At 43.8% G+C, this 17754-nt stretch overlaps 1 protein-coding gene across 12 annotated transcripts in view; it reads left to right on the top strand.

Annotated features, from left to right (window-relative positions):
• Positions 1 to 17754, top strand: part of EXD3 (exonuclease 3'-5' domain containing 3) — a 290826-nt gene that overhangs the window by 83606 nt on the left and 189466 nt on the right. For 8 of the 12 annotated variants that reach the window (XM_056351776.1, XM_056351780.1, XM_056351769.1 and 5 more), the window contains 3 exons: positions 10344 to 10408; positions 14552 to 14722; positions 15986 to 16153. In XM_056351776.1, the coding sequence (XP_056207751.1) occupies positions 10344 to 10408; positions 14552 to 14722; positions 15986 to 16153 (404 nt within the window). The remainder of the gene's footprint in view (positions 1 to 10343; positions 10409 to 14551; positions 14723 to 15985; positions 16154 to 17754) is intronic. The other 4 variants (XM_056351779.1, XM_056351772.1, XM_056351774.1 and 1 more) reach the window with 2 other exon arrangements.

Here is a 17754-nt window from a genome sequence, read left to right as displayed (position 1 = left end):
ATCAAAACCAGATGCTACAGTTCAGGAATTGCTGGCCAGTACCTTGCCATCCTACATGCAAGGTACATAATTGAATTAGACGTTTCTGTTAAATCAGATCTGTCTGAAAGATGGTGAAGTACCACTAGAAGATAAGCTTCTAGATACTGACTTTCCCACTAAAGTGAAGCAAAATATTTCCTGCTGATTGAAATAACTGTCCCATTTGAATTGAAATGAAGCTTTTCCCCCTGGTTTTTATACAGGCAGAGAACTGGAGTGGGGGGGTTGTTTCGGGTTGGCCTGACTTTTACCTCTGGCCTATGAGCCAAAACATAAATTGGTTCTGCAGTTCCAAGTATTGCCTGGACCACCTGATGGCAGAGTTTTAGGTGATGTGAACACCTTTGTTTCAGTAATGATTTCAGCCATAGGGTAAATTCATCTGCTGTGGAGAGACTGCAGGGGGAACCCAGCCATGGCCAGCAGGAGTAATGACTGTTACATCAGGCCATCACAGGGCTCGGAGAGATGTATCAGAACAGTCACAGCTGGTCAATGAATGGAGAAATAAGGAACCATTCATGGGTAAATGAGGATTGTGGCTACAGAAAATGAGCTGATGTTCATAATCAGGTGATTACAAGTGAGGAACTTTCTGGGTTTGGGGATATTTTTCCCCACCTCTTTTCTCCCTCCTGTTTGATGCAGATACTTCCCCTGGCTGCATTAATGCAGAAGGTAGATCTGAATGTGTGAATAAAGAACTGGAGGAACAAGTAATAAATGCTTTTCCTTTGGCAAACCTAGACTCACAGACCTCCCAAAAGGCTAAATCTTTAATGTTAAAATTATAGAGGAGGTGTGTGGTGTATGGAGTTTTTAAGACTGTGGTAGCTGTATGTGGTTACTTCCCTTCTGAGATCTGAAGCGTTCTGTGCGGTGGAGTTCAAAGCTCTGTCGATTAGAAAGCTGTAGCTAAAATTGGAAACTGAGCCAAAGGCTGGAGTGAGCCAGACATACCTTATAAAGGGCCCTCTCCGTCTTGTTGCTTCATTTCCTTGTTGTTTGTATTCAGCCTAACCCACATAGTTACACATTCTAAAAGCGTATTTGTCTTTTGTGGGAGACACAGTTAAGGAATTGGTAGCTGGGATGGTGAGTGAGTTTTGGAGCTCTGGAAGTTGTGCCAGAGCAGAGCAATTTATTGCTTCTGAAATGAAATAGTTTTGTGACATCTGATCCTCTTGTAAATTTTGCAATGGAGGATTCGGTGGTAGGATGTAATTAACATTTAAATTGATCAGGCTCTTAATGGCAGCATTCCTCTGCCTGTCTGCAAACACTGCTACCTGAGACATTCCCCTGGGAGCCTGTAGCTCTGGGGTGCTCTTACTCTGAGTGGGAGCCTCATCACTGCAGTCAGTGGAGATTGGGATGAATCACTGAGTAATTACTCCTTAGTCATAGTGTTCTTGGAAGTGAATTGGTATCATTCCTGGAAATATCTGTCTTTTCCTAAGACATAGACTCTGCCATGAGAAAATATTAAAAAACCTTTGACCCCCTTGGTGCAGGTGCATCTGAAACAGGAGTGGACACTAGTGAGTGAAAATGCTCCCCATCCCCAAGACATGCTAGTTTACATTTAAAAGTAACATGCAAGGGTGGAGAAGGATGCATTAGAAGTTCATCCTGGCCATGGTGTTACTGGAATGTGAATGATATCCCTGAAAAAATCAGTCTCCCTTAAGACAACTGTAGACAATTTAACTGATAACGACAAGATATCTAAGACCCACAGACTGCCTTGGTTGATGTGAACTTGCAGATCTGTTCAGCAGATGACGTGGAAACTTGTTGGATAATTGATGCGCAGGGTGCACTGCCTGCACAGGTCCATGCTCACTTCCCTGTCCCTAAGAGCACATTTGCTGGGTGCTAATTTGGGGAGAAGTCCTGCAGGCATTGGGCCCCACGTGCTCCAGCAGCATCCACAGACACTCACTCACACTTGCCAAGTGTGAGGCAGCCCCGCAGCCATGGCTTAGGGGTGGGGTGGACCCAGTCCTCACTGAGACAACGTGTTTTGGGGTGTGGAGGTGTCGGGGTGGGGGGAATGCAGGGCAGACACAGAAGCAGCGAAAGGGTTGCTAAACCCCTTGCTTTGGTACTGGTCTTCCTACTATAGTTCCTAAGTAGTTGGGCGCCTTCTTGGCTACTTGCCAGGTTGTTTGCTTTTTGACCCCATGGGGAAGACTGCATTTTTATTTATCTCTTCTCTCCACTCCCAGTTATAACTTACTTGGTACAGTGCCATCTCTATTAAGCAAAACCCTTTGTGACTTTTATATTCAGACAGTGAACTGAAGGAGAACAGGGAAAAACTGACCTTGGCTTTGCAGAAAACAGTGGCTGTCTCAGCTGTACTCCTGTGTCAGCGTGGATGCAAAGCAAGCAGAGGTTGCATTTCATTGAGGGAGAAGTAGGAAATACAATCCTTGGCACTGTTTGCAAAAATACAGGGAAATTACAGCAATGCCATTAAATGTCATTAAGAACACGTGTTCTCAATAAGAAATAGAGAATGGTTTGGTACAAGGGGTATGGAGCAGCAATACTGACAAACCCACTTCTCAGGATATTGCATCTATCGAGTTCTAACCAGCTAAAAAATACGCATCCCACCTCTGTTTTTTGCAGCTTCTGGTGCACTAATTACCCTTTACTCTTCCACTGAAACCAAGGAAGACACATTAGCCTTGCTGCAAGGTTATGTTTTAACTGGATGCACCTACAATGCAAACAGAAGTTACTCCAAAAAATACAGAAATAAGCAAGAAGCTGCCCAAAGTTCCCAGTCCTGGGGAAGATGCTTGGTAGGGATGCTCTGGGGTGGTGGGTGGTCTCTTGTCAGCTGAATTTCTAACTGTTTTCAAAGAGGTTTTCCCCTTTCAATTGTAGGTTTGTTGGAGTCCTCAGGCTTGGCAGAGGGTTAAGCATCTCTTGAAGGCGAGTCTTCAGCATGGGACAGGGATGTTGTGGCAGGACAAAACACCGTTGCAATAGTGTTTTTCTAATTGTTTAAAAAAAAAAGATTAATTTGTATCATACATGCTTTGATTGTTGACTGTTAATTCTAGAATATATGACATCTTTACACATGGTTATGTAGCATGTTATGTATCTCTCCTCAGACCCTGGGATGAATCAAAGTAAGAACAAATTACTGAAAAAGCCTCCTACAAAGCAAAAGAAGAACGGTACTGCCATGCCACACCAGCTAATACACACATATTCATGTATACATGCTTTTTCTGAAGTCCTCCTACTTTTTTTAAAATAGTACAGCACTTTACCTTTTGCTTCTTTATTGTATCATCTACTTCCTCTTTTTTTTTTTTAATTACAACCCAGAATTTTACAATACTTATTGCATCGGATATTCTAAAGTTTTTTGTCTTTTTAAATGTCATTTCACATTGCTAGGAGAAATTCCATATGGCATCATTTTCTCAAGCTCAAAAATACTTAAACGAAATTGGAAGGTTTATTTATGTCACATGTGCTCATTAAAAGTAGGCACAGCAAGAAAACCTAGAAGGTGTAAAAATCTGTGAGTTTCTATGGAGAAATTGTATATCTTTTTAATTAAATCAGCTTGTTCTTAGGGATTCAAAACTTGTCACTGGAAAAGATATCTATTCATTTTTTGCATCATCACAGCGATATTATTTCTGTTTGCTATCAGCCTTCTGTCCTACAAAATCAGCACACACTTGGTGTGAACTACAGACACTTTTTGAAAAAAAAATGAGACAAAGTAGGTTTTGGTAAGAGACTATGATTAATTCTTACATAGCATACTGTTTGTTGGTTTTCAGATGTAATTTAAATTACGCAGCGTTGGGTGTATCCATTATTCTGCTGAAATATGAGCTGGCTGAATAACTCTGCTCCCCTACACACCCCCACTTTGTTCATTGCCAGTGCATTTATGTATTTTAGGTTTTAAGTGCAAATGGGCTAGCTGCACTTATGGTGACATTGAAATATCTATAATCTTTATTTTCCTTTCAGAAAAATATGTCAAAGTCTTGTTGAGATTAACAAGAGTTTTCCACATAGGACAGATTTCAGGGATTTATTTGGGCACAGGGCACACAAAACAATACATAATAGGAAAAATTCACGGGTTGTTTACTAGGCGGGTTGGGTTTGGTTTTGTTATATATTCCATTAAACATTTATTAACATCCTGTTAATTTGCAAGTATAAGATGTCTGCCTAAAGAAGACTTAACCATTAGCATTTTGTTCTTGACCTTTTCTGTCCATCAATTTCAGCTGTAATTGACTGGCTGGTGGATGTGATCCTGCATTTCAGTCACATTAACCTCCTTTTTTGGGATTGCTTTTTTTTTTTTTTTTTTTTTTTTTTTTTTGGCGTTCTGTATCATTTAATTAGTTGACTGTAATTCTTCCAGGTCTCGGGCCATGGGGTGTTCAATGGCTTTTGACACAAAGAAAAAGTGTTGAGAGATTTTTTTTCATTGGTAAATTCCTCCTCTGGGGTTGGATGTCTTGCTTTCCCCATGCGAGACACACAAGGAGCCTCAGTCAGAAAGTGGGTTTCTCTTGCCAGGGTGTTTCAGCAGAACCAGTGAATAATGCTGCAGAATTTTGCAAGGATGCAATAGCAAAACCACTGCTTTACCTCACCAGCCCACAGGCACTGCTTTTGTTGTGATCACAGCAGGTTTTGAGTGATGTATGCACAAAGGAAAAGGAGAGAATGAACAGAAAGTAGTTTATGGCTTTCCTCAAGGGCACTTTTCTAACTCAAAAATATAAGTCTTGTGGTTTATATGGTTTTTAAATGTAACCACAGTTATTGAAAACTGGAGAACATTTGATTTACCATCTCCTCCAATTTTGGTACCAGATTCGGGGCAGAGGAAATTTGTTTTCAGAATGAAAAATATTGAAAGGAAATATACTAATGTCAAGATTTTTAAAACAGCAACATACTATTTGGAGAAACTGTCAGATGAAGAAATCGAGGTTGGTTGTGTCTTGATGGAGTGGGTGCAGATGTGTCTTTTTGAGATCTCCACCAAAATGCTATAACTTTTTTCGGTGAAGCTTTGCCAGGTATTTTGTAGTCTACAACTGCCTTTTTTTGAGCTGTGGAGGATCAGTGTCAGACTGAGCTCTTTCTTTTTGAGCTTGATCTAGGAACTGAATGGGATCAGTGGCCTGAGACGTGTCTTGGCCTCTCCAGTGTGGTAGACCTGGCCATCCTTGGCTGCTCACAGCTGGGACCAGGGAGCTGAGGCTCTCCTACTTGCCGCACTGGGTTTTTACGCTGTTTTACATGGCCTCATCCTTGTTTGTTTTGCTCATTGAACAAGCCTTTCTTACAGCTGGATACCTCTTCAGTATGTAGGAGTTCCTGCAAAACTGATCTTTTTTTTAGAAGTGGAGATTCTGGGTGTTCTTGGTGTGACATATGAAGGCATTTTTCTGGCCCCTGTGACCTATCCTTGCTTTTGCAGGCATTATTCTGTCACTGGTTTAATACGTGTATCTTAGTAATTGCTGCTTCTTGCTCCTACTGCAGTGTCTGGAGGTCACTCTGGAATTTTCCTGTTCTTGTCCTCAGAGTTGAGCCCAGATGCACTTGTGGTTCAGTTATGACTATTTGGTTTTCAGTTGCTTTGTTCTTACTTCTCTTGTATTTCTTCCTCTCTCCCTTTTGTGTTGAGCCATCGTCTGCTCTCCAGATTTGTTCTGGAAACCTTGAGAAACTCCTTGTAAGGTCCTGTCCTTTTTCCTTGGATATCCTGGCATTAGCTTCTTGCCGCTTCTCTGGTTCCTTTTTGAATGTGGATGAGCAGGAACCTATTTGGTATTTCAATGGAAACATAACAGTACTGTTGCTGCTTTATTATCCATGCCAAAGACACTTTTTTTTCACTCTTTAGGGGTGCCAGGAGAACCATGAGAAAAGCCAGTGAGGTCTTGCAGGAGGAAGAAAAGATGTTCATTTCTTTCAGGAGCTAAAATGATGTGGACCTTCACATTTACATCTCCTGTCCTAGCTGAAGGGGAGCTAGATACAATAGCTCAAATCCAATGTGAACCACAGCGTCTTTTTGCTCTGGTGGGACTAGCAAAAGCATACTGTTTCCTTGTCTTGTTTATGTTTGGCTCTAGGAGTGACTGCTTGTGGGTTATTTTGCTATGTTTAGCCTCTGGCTATGTTTCATTCTTAGATACTTACAAAATTTTGCAAGGTAAGGGAGGAAACGGCACTGTTCTGACACCAGCGTACTGCAGTTAATATTTCACAGAATCACAGCATGGTCAGGATTGGAAGGAACCTCTGGAGACCACCTAGTCCACCCCCTGCTGAAGCAGGTTCTCCTCGAGCAGGCTGCACAGTCACATCCAGGTGGGGTCTGAATGTCCCCAGAGAAGGAGACCCCGCAGCCTCTGGGCAGCCTGTGCCAGTGCTCGGTCACCCTCAATATAAAGAATTTTTTCCTCAGATGGAAATCCCTGTGTTGCAGTTTGTGCCTGTTGCCCCCTGTCCTGTCGCTGGGCACCGCTGAAAAGAGCCTGGTCCCGTCCTCTGGACACTTGCCCTTAAGATGCTTGTAGAAATGGATAAGATCCCTCTCAGCCTTCCCTCCTCCAGGCTAAACAGGCCAGCGCTCTCAGCCCTTCCTTGTCAGGGAGATGCTCCAGTCCCCTCATCATCCTCGTAGCCTCCGCTGGACCCCCCCAGTAGCTCCCTGTCTCTCTTGACCTGGGGAGCCCAGAACCGGACCCAGCACTCCAGATGCAGCCCCACCAGGGCTGAGCAGAGGGAGAGATCACCTCCCTCCACCTGCTGGCCGCGCTCCTCCTCATGCACCAGGATCCCACTGGCCTTCTCGGCCACGAGGGCACACTGCTGGCCCACGGGCAACGTGCTGCACAGGCGCTCCCGGGTCCTTCCCCGCAGAGCTGCCCCCCAGCAGACCAGCCCCAGGCTGTGCTGGTGTGTGGGGCTGCCCCTCCCCAGGGGCAGGACCCTGCACTTGCCTTCGCTGAACCGCATTAGGTTCCCTGCGCCGACCCTCCAGCCTGTCCGGGTCTGGCTGAACGGCAGCGCAGCCTCGGGGGGACCAGCCGCTCCTCCCAGTTCTGTTTCATCAGCGAACTTGCCGAGGCCGCGCGCTGTCCCTTCACCCAGGTCACTGATGAATGAGCCGAACGGGACAGGACCCAGCACTGACCGCTGGGAACCCCGCGAGCTGCAGGCCTCCAGCCAGGCTCTGCGCCGCCGCTCACAGCCCTCCGAGCTCTGCCCTTCAGCCAGCTCTCAGCCCGCCTCGCTGCCGCTCACCTAACCCACTGCCCGAGCTTACCTGTGAGGGCGTTATGGGAGAGAGCGCCAAAAGCCTCGCCAAGGTCAAGGTAGACAACATCCACCACTCTCCCCTCACCTACCTAGCCAGTCATTCCATCAGAAGTCTGTTAGGTTGGTCAATCGTGGTTTCTCCTTGGTGAATCCATGCTGACTATTCCTGATAACCTTCTCCTCCACATGCTTGGAGATGACCTCCAGGATGAGCTGTTCCATCACCTTTCCAGGGATGGAGGTGAGGCTGACGGGCCCGTAGTTTTCTGGGTTCTCCTTCTTGCCCTTTTTGAAGACTGGAGTGACACTGGCTTTCCTCCAGTCCTCTGGTGCCTCTCTTGTTCTCTGTGACCTTTCAGTGATGATGGAGAGTGGCTTAGCAATGACATCTGCCAGCTCCCTCAGCACTCGGGGGTACATCCCATCAGGGCCCATGGATTTGTGGGTGTCAGATTTGCTTGAATGATCTCCAACATGATCTTCCTTGACCGAGGGAAAGTCTTCCTTTCTCCAGACTTGCTCTCTTGCCCCAGGGTCTGGGAAACCTGAGGGCCAGCCATGGGAATAAAGACTGACGCAAAGGCAGCATTCAGTAACTTCACCTTCTCTGTGTCCTTCATCACCAGAGCTCCCGCCTCATTCAGCAGCTGGCCTGCTTTTTCACTAGCCATCCTTTTCCTACCGATGTGCTTGAAGCAGCAAAACACTTCCAGTTTTTTTTCCCCTTGTTCCATCCCTGTTCTGGAGAATTGAGTGGGAATTGCCTCTTTCTTGTGCACAGACTGCATGGAGAGCAAAACCATTTGGTCAGGTCACCAGAAGGTGGGTGGTTGCCCTCCTCGTGGTCACCCTTCTCCTGCCCCAGCAGTTCGGCCCTGGCCTGGCTGCCCAACAGCGGGGCTCGGCAGCGCCGAGGTTATGGGTTATGGGTGCATTTCCTGCCACGGTTTGGGGAGGGGGAAGGTTGTTTCCTACTTACCCATGCTTGCACGATGGCATGCTGGCAACATGCTGCATCGTTTAAAATGACTGGAGACAGTTTTTATGCGTCTATGTATTGAAAACAGGGTGAGATCAGATTTCGGTTACAGGGAGGTAAGGTAGGAAAAAGTCATGTAAGAAAAGGGCTTGTTTTGTTTATTGATTGAGGTTTAGAAAGCTTTTTAACAAGTTGAATTATTGGCTGTATCTGGAGTGAAACACTGCTTTCCTAACTGCTCTCATTTCCTGTATCATTCCGTCTTGTTCACTGCATTAATTACAGTTCAGATTTACAGTGTATTTGGTTACACACTGGGTTACATTCTAATTTTTTTCCTCTGTGTGTGTATAAATTTCTTTGGGAGTCAAGCCAAGAGGAGAGTGTGTATATATGCACGTGCACACACATGGGCTGAATTTGACTGTTGGTTGCTAATTTTGTGGGGAGTAGGGATCTGGATTTTCTTCTGTTTTGTTATAAAAAGAGACTTCTCTTTTTCCAAAGGAGAAGCGGTAGCTGAGAACAGCCAGTGTTTGGAGAGTTCAAGATTTCAGAACAACCAGAGATGAGAGAAAATGTTATCTTAGGAATTGTAAGTGTGGCAGGTTTAATTTGGCTGGTGTTTCCCAGAGGTTAGTGGATAATGGGAATACTACCATTCTTTTGGCTCAACCAGTAATCAGCTTGCTACTTAAAATATATCATAAATGTAGTATTTTGGAGTTTAGTTGGATGAGGTAGAACTTTTCACAGTTGAAGTAGCTTTTTGTGACCTGAAATATGAAGTGAGATGGGATACTAAGCAAGAAATCTAGCCTTTGGAAATGAGCTATTTAGGAACTGTAGAACACAGAAGGTGATTGAGGGGATGTTTCCTTTTCAGTTCAACATTTTTCTTTTGGCTTTATAAAAACATAAGAGGGGGTGCACTAAGTATATGAGGAGTGTTTTTGGAGAACTCATTCAGATTTTTAAAGTCATTCTTCATGTTTAAACTGCTGATGCGGTAGAAGATTTTCATTCAGAATATTCTGAGTCATGGTTTAATAAGTAAATGATTGCAAATTATACAGAATCAGATAACAAAAATGTTACTGCTTTAAAAATGAAATATTCCTAAACATTTGGTTCAGAAATACTGGGATGATGAATAATACTGATAAATGATAATAGATACAAAATAACAACTGACTGTAAGTTCTCAAATAACTAGGTGAAAAGTGAAATATCCCAAATAACCTCCTTTTGAAATGTTTGATCACCCTTCTTTCTTAGCCTTGCCACTAACCGCAGCAGCATGTCATCTTTCCTCTTCCTCAGGTGATCTTGCCTGAATCACGTCAGAGCCCTGCCTGCTTCCATGCCCGCGTGGCTGGCCCAGCACAGGCAGGCTTGGCTCTCCAGCACACAAAGGCTGCCCTGCGCCTGCCAGGGAAAGAGGGCTGATCTTCCCATAAATTCACTCACCCGTGCCTTCCATCCACAGGTTGCGATGACGTTAACGCTTTGGAGCCATTTCATTAAACATTAGTGTGTTGATAATCCTTTCCAACCTGTGCAAGATGCTTACTCTTCTAGGACCATTTTGTTTTAATATTAAAAAGGGGAAGGGGGGGGGGACGGGACTGGTGAGGATGTATTTGGTGTGTAGCAGCAGCATGATTTAGTTGTAAATGCACCAATACAGCTTTTCAGTATTTGAGCCCATGTGGGTGTTTAGTTAAAGCCATGCATGGATGATGTCTGTTATTTTGTTAGGATTTCAGAGTGAGGGATTTTAGCACTTTAATCCTGACTGACAGTTGGAAGGTTGGTGGTTTCAAACACACTGGCATGGGGTAGCTGATTTCTCTGCAGTGAAACAATGCACCAGTGTGTCTAGGCTGCCTATACAGAGCCAATAAATCTGTTTTGTTTTGTTTTTCTCCCCTCTTTTCTCTCTTTCCCTCTCTCTCTTTTCCCCCTCCTCCAGGCCAGGACCCACTTCTATTGCTGAAAACCCTTCAGCTTCTCTGGACAAAGAAAGAGATGAAGAAGGTAAGGCTGAGCCTCCCCTCCACACTGCAGTTAATAACTGCATGCAGAGCATGTCCAGACGCAGAACGCTTAGGTCAGACCTGCAATTCTTCATGATTGCTTTCAGTTCCAACATGCACGGGAAGAGCCTATGTATTTGCAGCAAGAAGTGGAAAGAAAAGGTAGCTCTGTGATGTGAAGCAGCTCAGGGGCTCGTATAAAAGAGCTGAAGTTTACAGGACTGAGTTACAGAGGGGGGGGGAAATCAAAGTTGCTTTTGTTTTCTTTTAAGCACTTTTTTTGTCCATTAAATGGAGGATCTTTGGGGGAGGGGGAAGAATATTTCTAGTAGCTGAAAAATGAGGGTTGAAGTCAGTAGAAAAGTGCTCTTTGCCAAGTGGAATGATATCAAAGCCTTCATATTAAAAGTATTTTTACTATTTTTTTCTGATTTGGTTTGGTTTTGCCTTTTAGAGTGGTGAATGCAATTTACACTGCCTGTCTAAAATTAGTGCTATATTTTTATACAGCACCCTATGGACTCTACATGGAGATTTCTCATAGGGAATAAAATATACTTCGTCTAAATTTGGGGGCTTGAAAACTAACAAAAACACTAGATGCATCAGCTTAGTGGTGAGTTTCCCATGTTTAACTCTGCATTGTTCAGGCAGGTTCATAGCCCAGATGCTTTTCTAAAAGACCTGAAACCCTGCAGTTTACCACACAGCCACGTAGAATGTGTCCTGTGTGAGATGACTGGCGTGGCTGAGTACCTTGGTGTATGTGCTCCATCCTAGGTGGCTAGAGTGTTTAGTCATTGTCCTTGTCTGCTGCACTTAAGACTTTCCATTGCTGATAGTCTGTGGTTCCCAGCCAGAATAATGAAACAACTGGAAACACCGTGTGAGAGGTGCCTTTCCAAATGGTCAGTCACCGACATAGACTTGAGCTCAGCAACTCTGAAGCCTTGAGCTTTCTATCACGTTTTGTTAGAGTTGGAGGAAAAAAATATTATTTGTTAGGTCTTGAGGGCAGTTAATCCCACAAAACAACAGTACAAAAGAGTAATCATCAAAATCTCTGTACTGTGTACCCTGGGATGTGTGTGAATTGTGAAAAAAAAATAGTCTGAAAAAGACAGAGCCGCCCATGGACGTGTCCTTGGGCAGAGAGCACTGCAGCTTTCCTGCTGAGGGTGGAAAAGATTGAGGATCCCCGTGAGTCACACTTGCAGCTCTGCTTATTCAGTTTGTTTCTGGAATGGTCATCCCACTGAGTGGTGTGGTTTTGCAGAGCGTACAGGCTGCAGCCCCTCAGGCCCACCCTTCGGGCAGCTCCACGTGGCTGCAGGGACAGGCAGAAGCATGTTTGTGAACCTGGAGGGTGTGTTCCTGAACCACAAGGAAAGCCTTTCCAGAGAGATGAGGAGGGCTGTGGTGGGACCAGGTGGTGGCACAGCAGCAGCTGCCTTTAAGGTGGGGAGCACTGCATGAATATCCCCAATGGTTTCTGACACGTGCTTGTCACGCTGTCACTGTGGTGGGCTAATCCATGCTCAGGGCATCGCCACCCTTCAGACATACAGTACACCCACAGCAAGTGTAGACGCTTTTTCAGGGTCAGCTGCTCCTTGCCCTCTGTGTGTAATGCGAGGTGTGTGGTGCTGCGGCTTCCATCCAACGGTCCAGTTCAAATAAATGAGGGAAGCTGACTTAAATACGACTCAATCTGCTCCACTGACATTTAAATGGCAGGGTGCTGCTTTGCCTCTCGCTGTGTGTCAATGTAAGTCAATGCTGTATATTAACTAGTGTAAATCAGCTCGTTGGTCCCAAATCAGTGACCATGAGCAGAAGGAGGGTATCTGTCCTGGGCGTGACTTCGGTCCTGGAACATCTGTGTAAGACATGGTCATTTCCTACATAGGAAAGACAGCTTTGGAACAACCAAGAAGCATCAGCAGACAGCCCTGAGCTGTTTAACTAGAAATAAGGGACCAAAACTGAATGAAAGAGTACGTAGTTTGAGCATCAGCAAAATTTTCCTATTCCCATGATCTGTCAGGCTGTAGAAATCCCCCAAGGAGCATACCCTGCCATGGGAATCAATTGAAATGGAAATGGCAATTACATGTTGAGAGGAATCCTTCTCTGGCACAGACAGCCAAGTAGCACAGCACTCTTTCCTTTCTGATTTAGGTGTCTCATGCCTTTTTTTTTTTTCTTGTTTTATCCCCCCCAAACTCTACACCCCATAGTTGAAGCCTCCAGATTGCTAGGAAGTTTTGAAGGCGGCTTTTCCCCTGCTCATCAAAGTCTAACTGTTACGAAGTCAAGACTCAGTCTAGAGAACAACAGTTGGTGCTCCTAGCAGTTGTGTCAGTGTTTGAGAAGCTCTGGTGTGAAAGCAGGTTTAAGGTCTCGCAGGACCTAGTGTCTGCTGGAGCCCATCCTGCCAAAGCCCGGGCTCTGACTCCAGCCCAAGGAGGAGCTGAGCAGAATGGTGAAAGCTCTTGTTCAGTCTAAATTTGCTGAAGTGGGGCTTTGTCGGTAGGGCGGGAGGGGCAGAAAAAAAGAAGAGAGGCCATTTATAAACAGTGCAGTTTAGTTGGCGAGTTGCTTTGTTTTCCTTTGGCTGTTGTGTTGGATATTTGTGGTTGGATAAGAGCTTGCCTTTTCCTTCTGCTGAATCTTGCAGTGGAGTTGGAGTCCGGTGTTTAATGTTGCAAATTCTTACCACGGGGAAAAATACTTACAGGGAGAAATCTGTTATCTAAAGTCACATCTTTGGTAGTCATCAGCTTTTTCATACTGCATTTGATAATCTAGTGAGAAAGAAACAGTTTCTGTTGTAAATGATAGGTTTTGTGGTTTTTCCAGACATGAAAGACACTATGGAAAATAACTGTCTTCCAGTAAATTTGTTGATGAATAAAAAAGAGCAAATTCATTGGCAAATTTTCTGTAGATTTTCTTTTGTTTTCCATGTCGTTCTTCAAACTTTATGTTGTTTCCATTGGAAGCTACAACTGGGGCCATCATATACAGTAAATTACAAGTGTTGGCTGCAGGCAGGAATGAGCATCTTTTGGATTTTGCTTTTTTAGCCAGAAAAGAAAGGGAGCAGCTGCTCTTAGTGATTTCTTGTTTTCTGTCTCTGCTTTTGCCTTGCTGCACGCCAGTACGTGTACCATGCAGTGAAAGGTCCTGTGTGGGTACTGAAGGATGCCACTTCTTCACCCTGCCAACCCTCCAAGCTCCTTGGAAACTACTTCTAATGTAAACATTATAAAGATATTGCTCAGTACTGCTAATTTATCACTTCTACCAGATGGGTAGTAAGTAGCCTATTAACATTCACAAAGTGAGTGTCCAGTTCCTTCACATTTCTAAACACATCACCCTGGGATTCCTAAGATTTATGGCGTGGAGTTTTCCCATGTTCTGAGCCCCTTCGTACGGCCTTTAGGCTTGTGGAGGTGTGCAGTCCTTGATGTGCAGTGGCAGCAGGCGGTCAACAGAAAATACCCTGCTCAGGTAGGTATGGAGGAAAGGAGCGTAGATCTGTAGCGTGGCAATCTGACAGAGTTTGAACTGTGGTATTTCTTGCTTTTTAATCTTGTGTGTAAAATCCAAACTATTTTGATGTTCCCAAATATTCCTGTTTTGGTGAGGAGCATTATGCCATCGTGGCTGAAGTGGCTATAAAGTCACATGTGAAAATGTGTGGTACACAAATGAGGAGGAAGGGTTTATATGCTTTATTACTTGTAGGTCTGTTAGAAGCTCAGTAGGTTTTTGAGCCCGGTTATCTACCTCCGTATTGCCATTTTCCTAATAAGACCCCTTGCTCCAGCTCACTACTTTTCTTCCCCTCCCCCAAATCCCAAGCCCCTTTGTCTGCCCCACAGAACAACTTCTCTGTCTTTATGGGATAATTAGTGTGGACAATTGCTGCTTTTCCCATTGGGTTTGAGGTGCAGTGAGCCATGAAGGAATCTGTAATGACATGAAAAGTCACTGGAGGCGCGGATGGTGGCTGAATAGCAACAGTTACCTCTCTGAATAGATTAAATTAAAAAAAATAAAGCTTTGTGTTCAACTGGGGGAAGGGAGGATTCACTAATCTTTTTGTACATGACAATGTGGTTTTGTATCTCAGCAGCTCAAGGAAGAAATCAGGCGGGGCTTTGCAGGACTGGAGGACCCATTGGCAGGACTCCTGGACATGCTGGAGAGCAGCAGTGATTGGAAGGGGAAAGGGCATTCCCTCGGGTATTACATCACCACTGAGTTGCAGCTTTGGATAAAAGAGCATCCTGCTGTTCAACAGGTTAGAAAAAGAAAGAGCAAGAAAGCCTGGAGAAAGGAGAGGGCAATTGATTTTGATGTCCCTCAGGTGTTCCCAATTTCACTGTATTCTATAGTCCAGCATCTTCTCTGTAGTCTCGTACAACCATGGTGTGACAAGGTGTGAAATTTGAACTGAGTTGTTGTTGTCTGTTGTATGCTGGCCTGAAAATGAAATAATATTAGAAGCTGTGATGTGAGAGCTCCATTTCCCCTTCCAAGCTGGGATTTCCATCTTTCCAGATCAAACCACTTTCGATCAAGCGTTGATCTTGCAGCAGCCTTTGCCAGGCTGGAGGCTTTCCCACTTGAACTCGCATCCCTGCTGTCAGGATAAAACCAATTGCAGTAATCTACTCTGCATATTCTTCCAGTTCTGCAAATAGAAGCCAGTTACTGTACGATTGCTTAACTCCTGCCATATGGCAGGGAGCTTTTATCATCGGGAATGCAGAAAATGGTAACAGTATGACTTTTCAGCAGCTGAATGATTAGCTTTGTAACGTTGGGTCATCAGATTATACATCCTAATATTTACCATTCCTTATGTCTTCATATATTCTGACCTACTGAGATTTTATCTTTTTTGTATGCTTTTGCCTCTGAACTGCGAGATACTTCTATAGTTGTGCTGTTTCATGTCCCATTTTTCAAAATGGCTCTTTTTAGATATTGAGCTCTGCCATTACAGTATCTGCAAAGTGCAGTGAAGCGCTACTGGCACTGGAGTCCCTGTGTCAAACAATCATGTAGGAACACAAGGATTAATACTTCTATCTGTGTATCTTTTGAGGATGCTTTTGCTTTTCCTCCCCTTCTTGTATGCAGGGGTGAACCTGGGAATGAAAACTGAATACTTTTGCCTGATAGGTGAGACTCCCTTGAGGGGAGTTGCCGAATTCAAAAATTTTCTGCTGGGAACTAGAGGGGAGAATTTCTAAATAGCTCTGTTAGTAAAAGAGGGCATTTTTCCAGTTTCATATTTTACATTTGCACAAGGCCATATGCCTTTTCCAGAATTATCCCGCAAACATTTAGTGTTTTTAAATTGGATGCTGTTAAAAAAATGTGTATCATATTGTTCTGATTTCTGTTTGCAGACTCCATGGGGAAATTGGAGAATCCCTTCCCAAGGAATTGGCTTATTCCACTGTTTAAACAAGCTGCATTTTCAACTGCCATTGAATTGCAGCCATCTTTACTAAATCTGTGTTTGATTTTTTTGTTTTGTTTTGTTTTTTATTAGTCTGGCATCAAGCTGAAGAAGCTGCAGGCCCATGTACTTGGAATACTAGCCCAGTGCCCAGCTAATCTTCTTGACCCTCTAATTAGCATTTACCAGCTCCATACAGCAGACCGGAACTATTTGCTTGGACATGTCAGTCATCTTTATCACAAGGGCAATTACAAAGAGGTGGGTCATGTCTTTCAAATAAATTTACCTACCCAGCTCTCTAGTTCTCTTTAATATCTGTGTCCTGTTTTGGATGCATTTCAATGTGAATTCTGTTTCATCCCAGCAGCTGCACACTGTGAATGGTACAGCTTAGCATGGTCTTCCCATGTACATGAGTAGGCTGTGTTCAACCTCATTTTTTCTAATGGCTGAGTACAGAATGCCAGCGAATCCTTCCTCCACCCCTTTTTTGACCTTTGAAAGTAATAGGTTAATAGGGTTTAATTTGGAGAATTTAAGGGGACGGTTGTGTTCTTTTTTGTTTTCCTTGTCCTTGGCAAGAAAAGAAGGGATTTTAGTAGTTGGTCATAGACCTGCTGTGCTATCTCCCATCTGCCTGCAGCGAGGAGGGGTTGGAAAATCTCTCTGTTCCCATGTGATTACCCTAACCAAAGGGTTCTCAGTTTGAGGAGTTTCAAAGCCTCTTTACCATTGAGGCTTATGTTCAAAATGTGTTACTACTCGTGTATTTGAGTCTGGGTGGCTGACACTGGCAGGAGTTCACCAAACCCAGAATTTGATAATCTTTTACTCTGTGGTTTAGAGTACTTGCAGCATGTCTGGCATCACCATGATGTCTTGGTAGCCTTGCAAGTGTTCTCATGAGCAAACTACAATACTGTTAATGCTTTTTATTTTGTTTTTCCTTCTTTAAAAGGCAAAAGACATAGGTTTGTTTTTCTCAGAGGAAGATGGTTCACTTTGATGGTGTAGAACAGCTTGATCTTGTTTAGCAAATGAAAAAAATCAAATAGCATTTTTAAAATCCCATTCTTCAGTAAGGCCAAATTCCCAAGTGACATCATGGAACTCCATTCTTGTTCATTTTGAATACTGAAACAAAGATATTTTATATTTGATTAGAAGTTCACAGGTAGCTGCTTGAAAGTTACTCTTTTGCTCAATAAGGTTTTGAACATGTTTGAAAATCCTAACAGGAATGTAGTATTTGAATATATTCAAGTGTGATTTGTTGTTTTAAGTTCATGGCTCCGAAGTTATTTTTTGTTTTCATTAGAAATGCAGTTCTTTCTAGATCTGGTGTTGGAAAGCTCTGATTATTTTTTTTTTCTGGAATTGTTTTTCTGTTCTTTCTTCCACAGAAAAGCTCTTTTACTAGTCATTCCCCATGTGAAGAACAGGAAACCTCAACTGTTGCTCACCCTCAGCCATAACTTTCTTCTAGTTTTGTTTTGTTGCCAGAAGGATGAATAGAATTATCTTCAAGAATAACAGGAAGTCTTTTACTGCCCTTGGGGACTGATCATACCTAAGATCACAGCAACTAACACCAAAAACCTGGAACTAGGGCTCTGAGCACTTGTGGTGGGCTGTGGTGTGTCTGTCCTGCTCCTTGCCATCTTTCAGATGGCTCAGTACCGCAGATTCACGTGTGAGATTTTGGGCTCTTCTGCCTCTCACCTGAAAGGGCTGAAACCCTTATAAATCCTTGCTGTGGTTGCTTATTTTCTTGCTGTATATACAGTCAGACACCAGGCATTCATTCTAGAGTGCACTGTTCCCTTTGCCTGCTCTGATGCATTTCCTACTGCGTTGCA

This window comes from Falco biarmicus, chromosome 9 (assembly GCF_023638135.1).
Source record: "Falco biarmicus isolate bFalBia1 chromosome 9, bFalBia1.pri, whole genome shotgun sequence".
Taxonomy (NCBI): Eukaryota; Metazoa; Chordata; class Aves; order Falconiformes; family Falconidae; genus Falco; species Falco biarmicus.
Note: the sequence above shows the minus strand (reverse complement) of the source record. Positions and strands in the feature narration are given on the sequence as shown.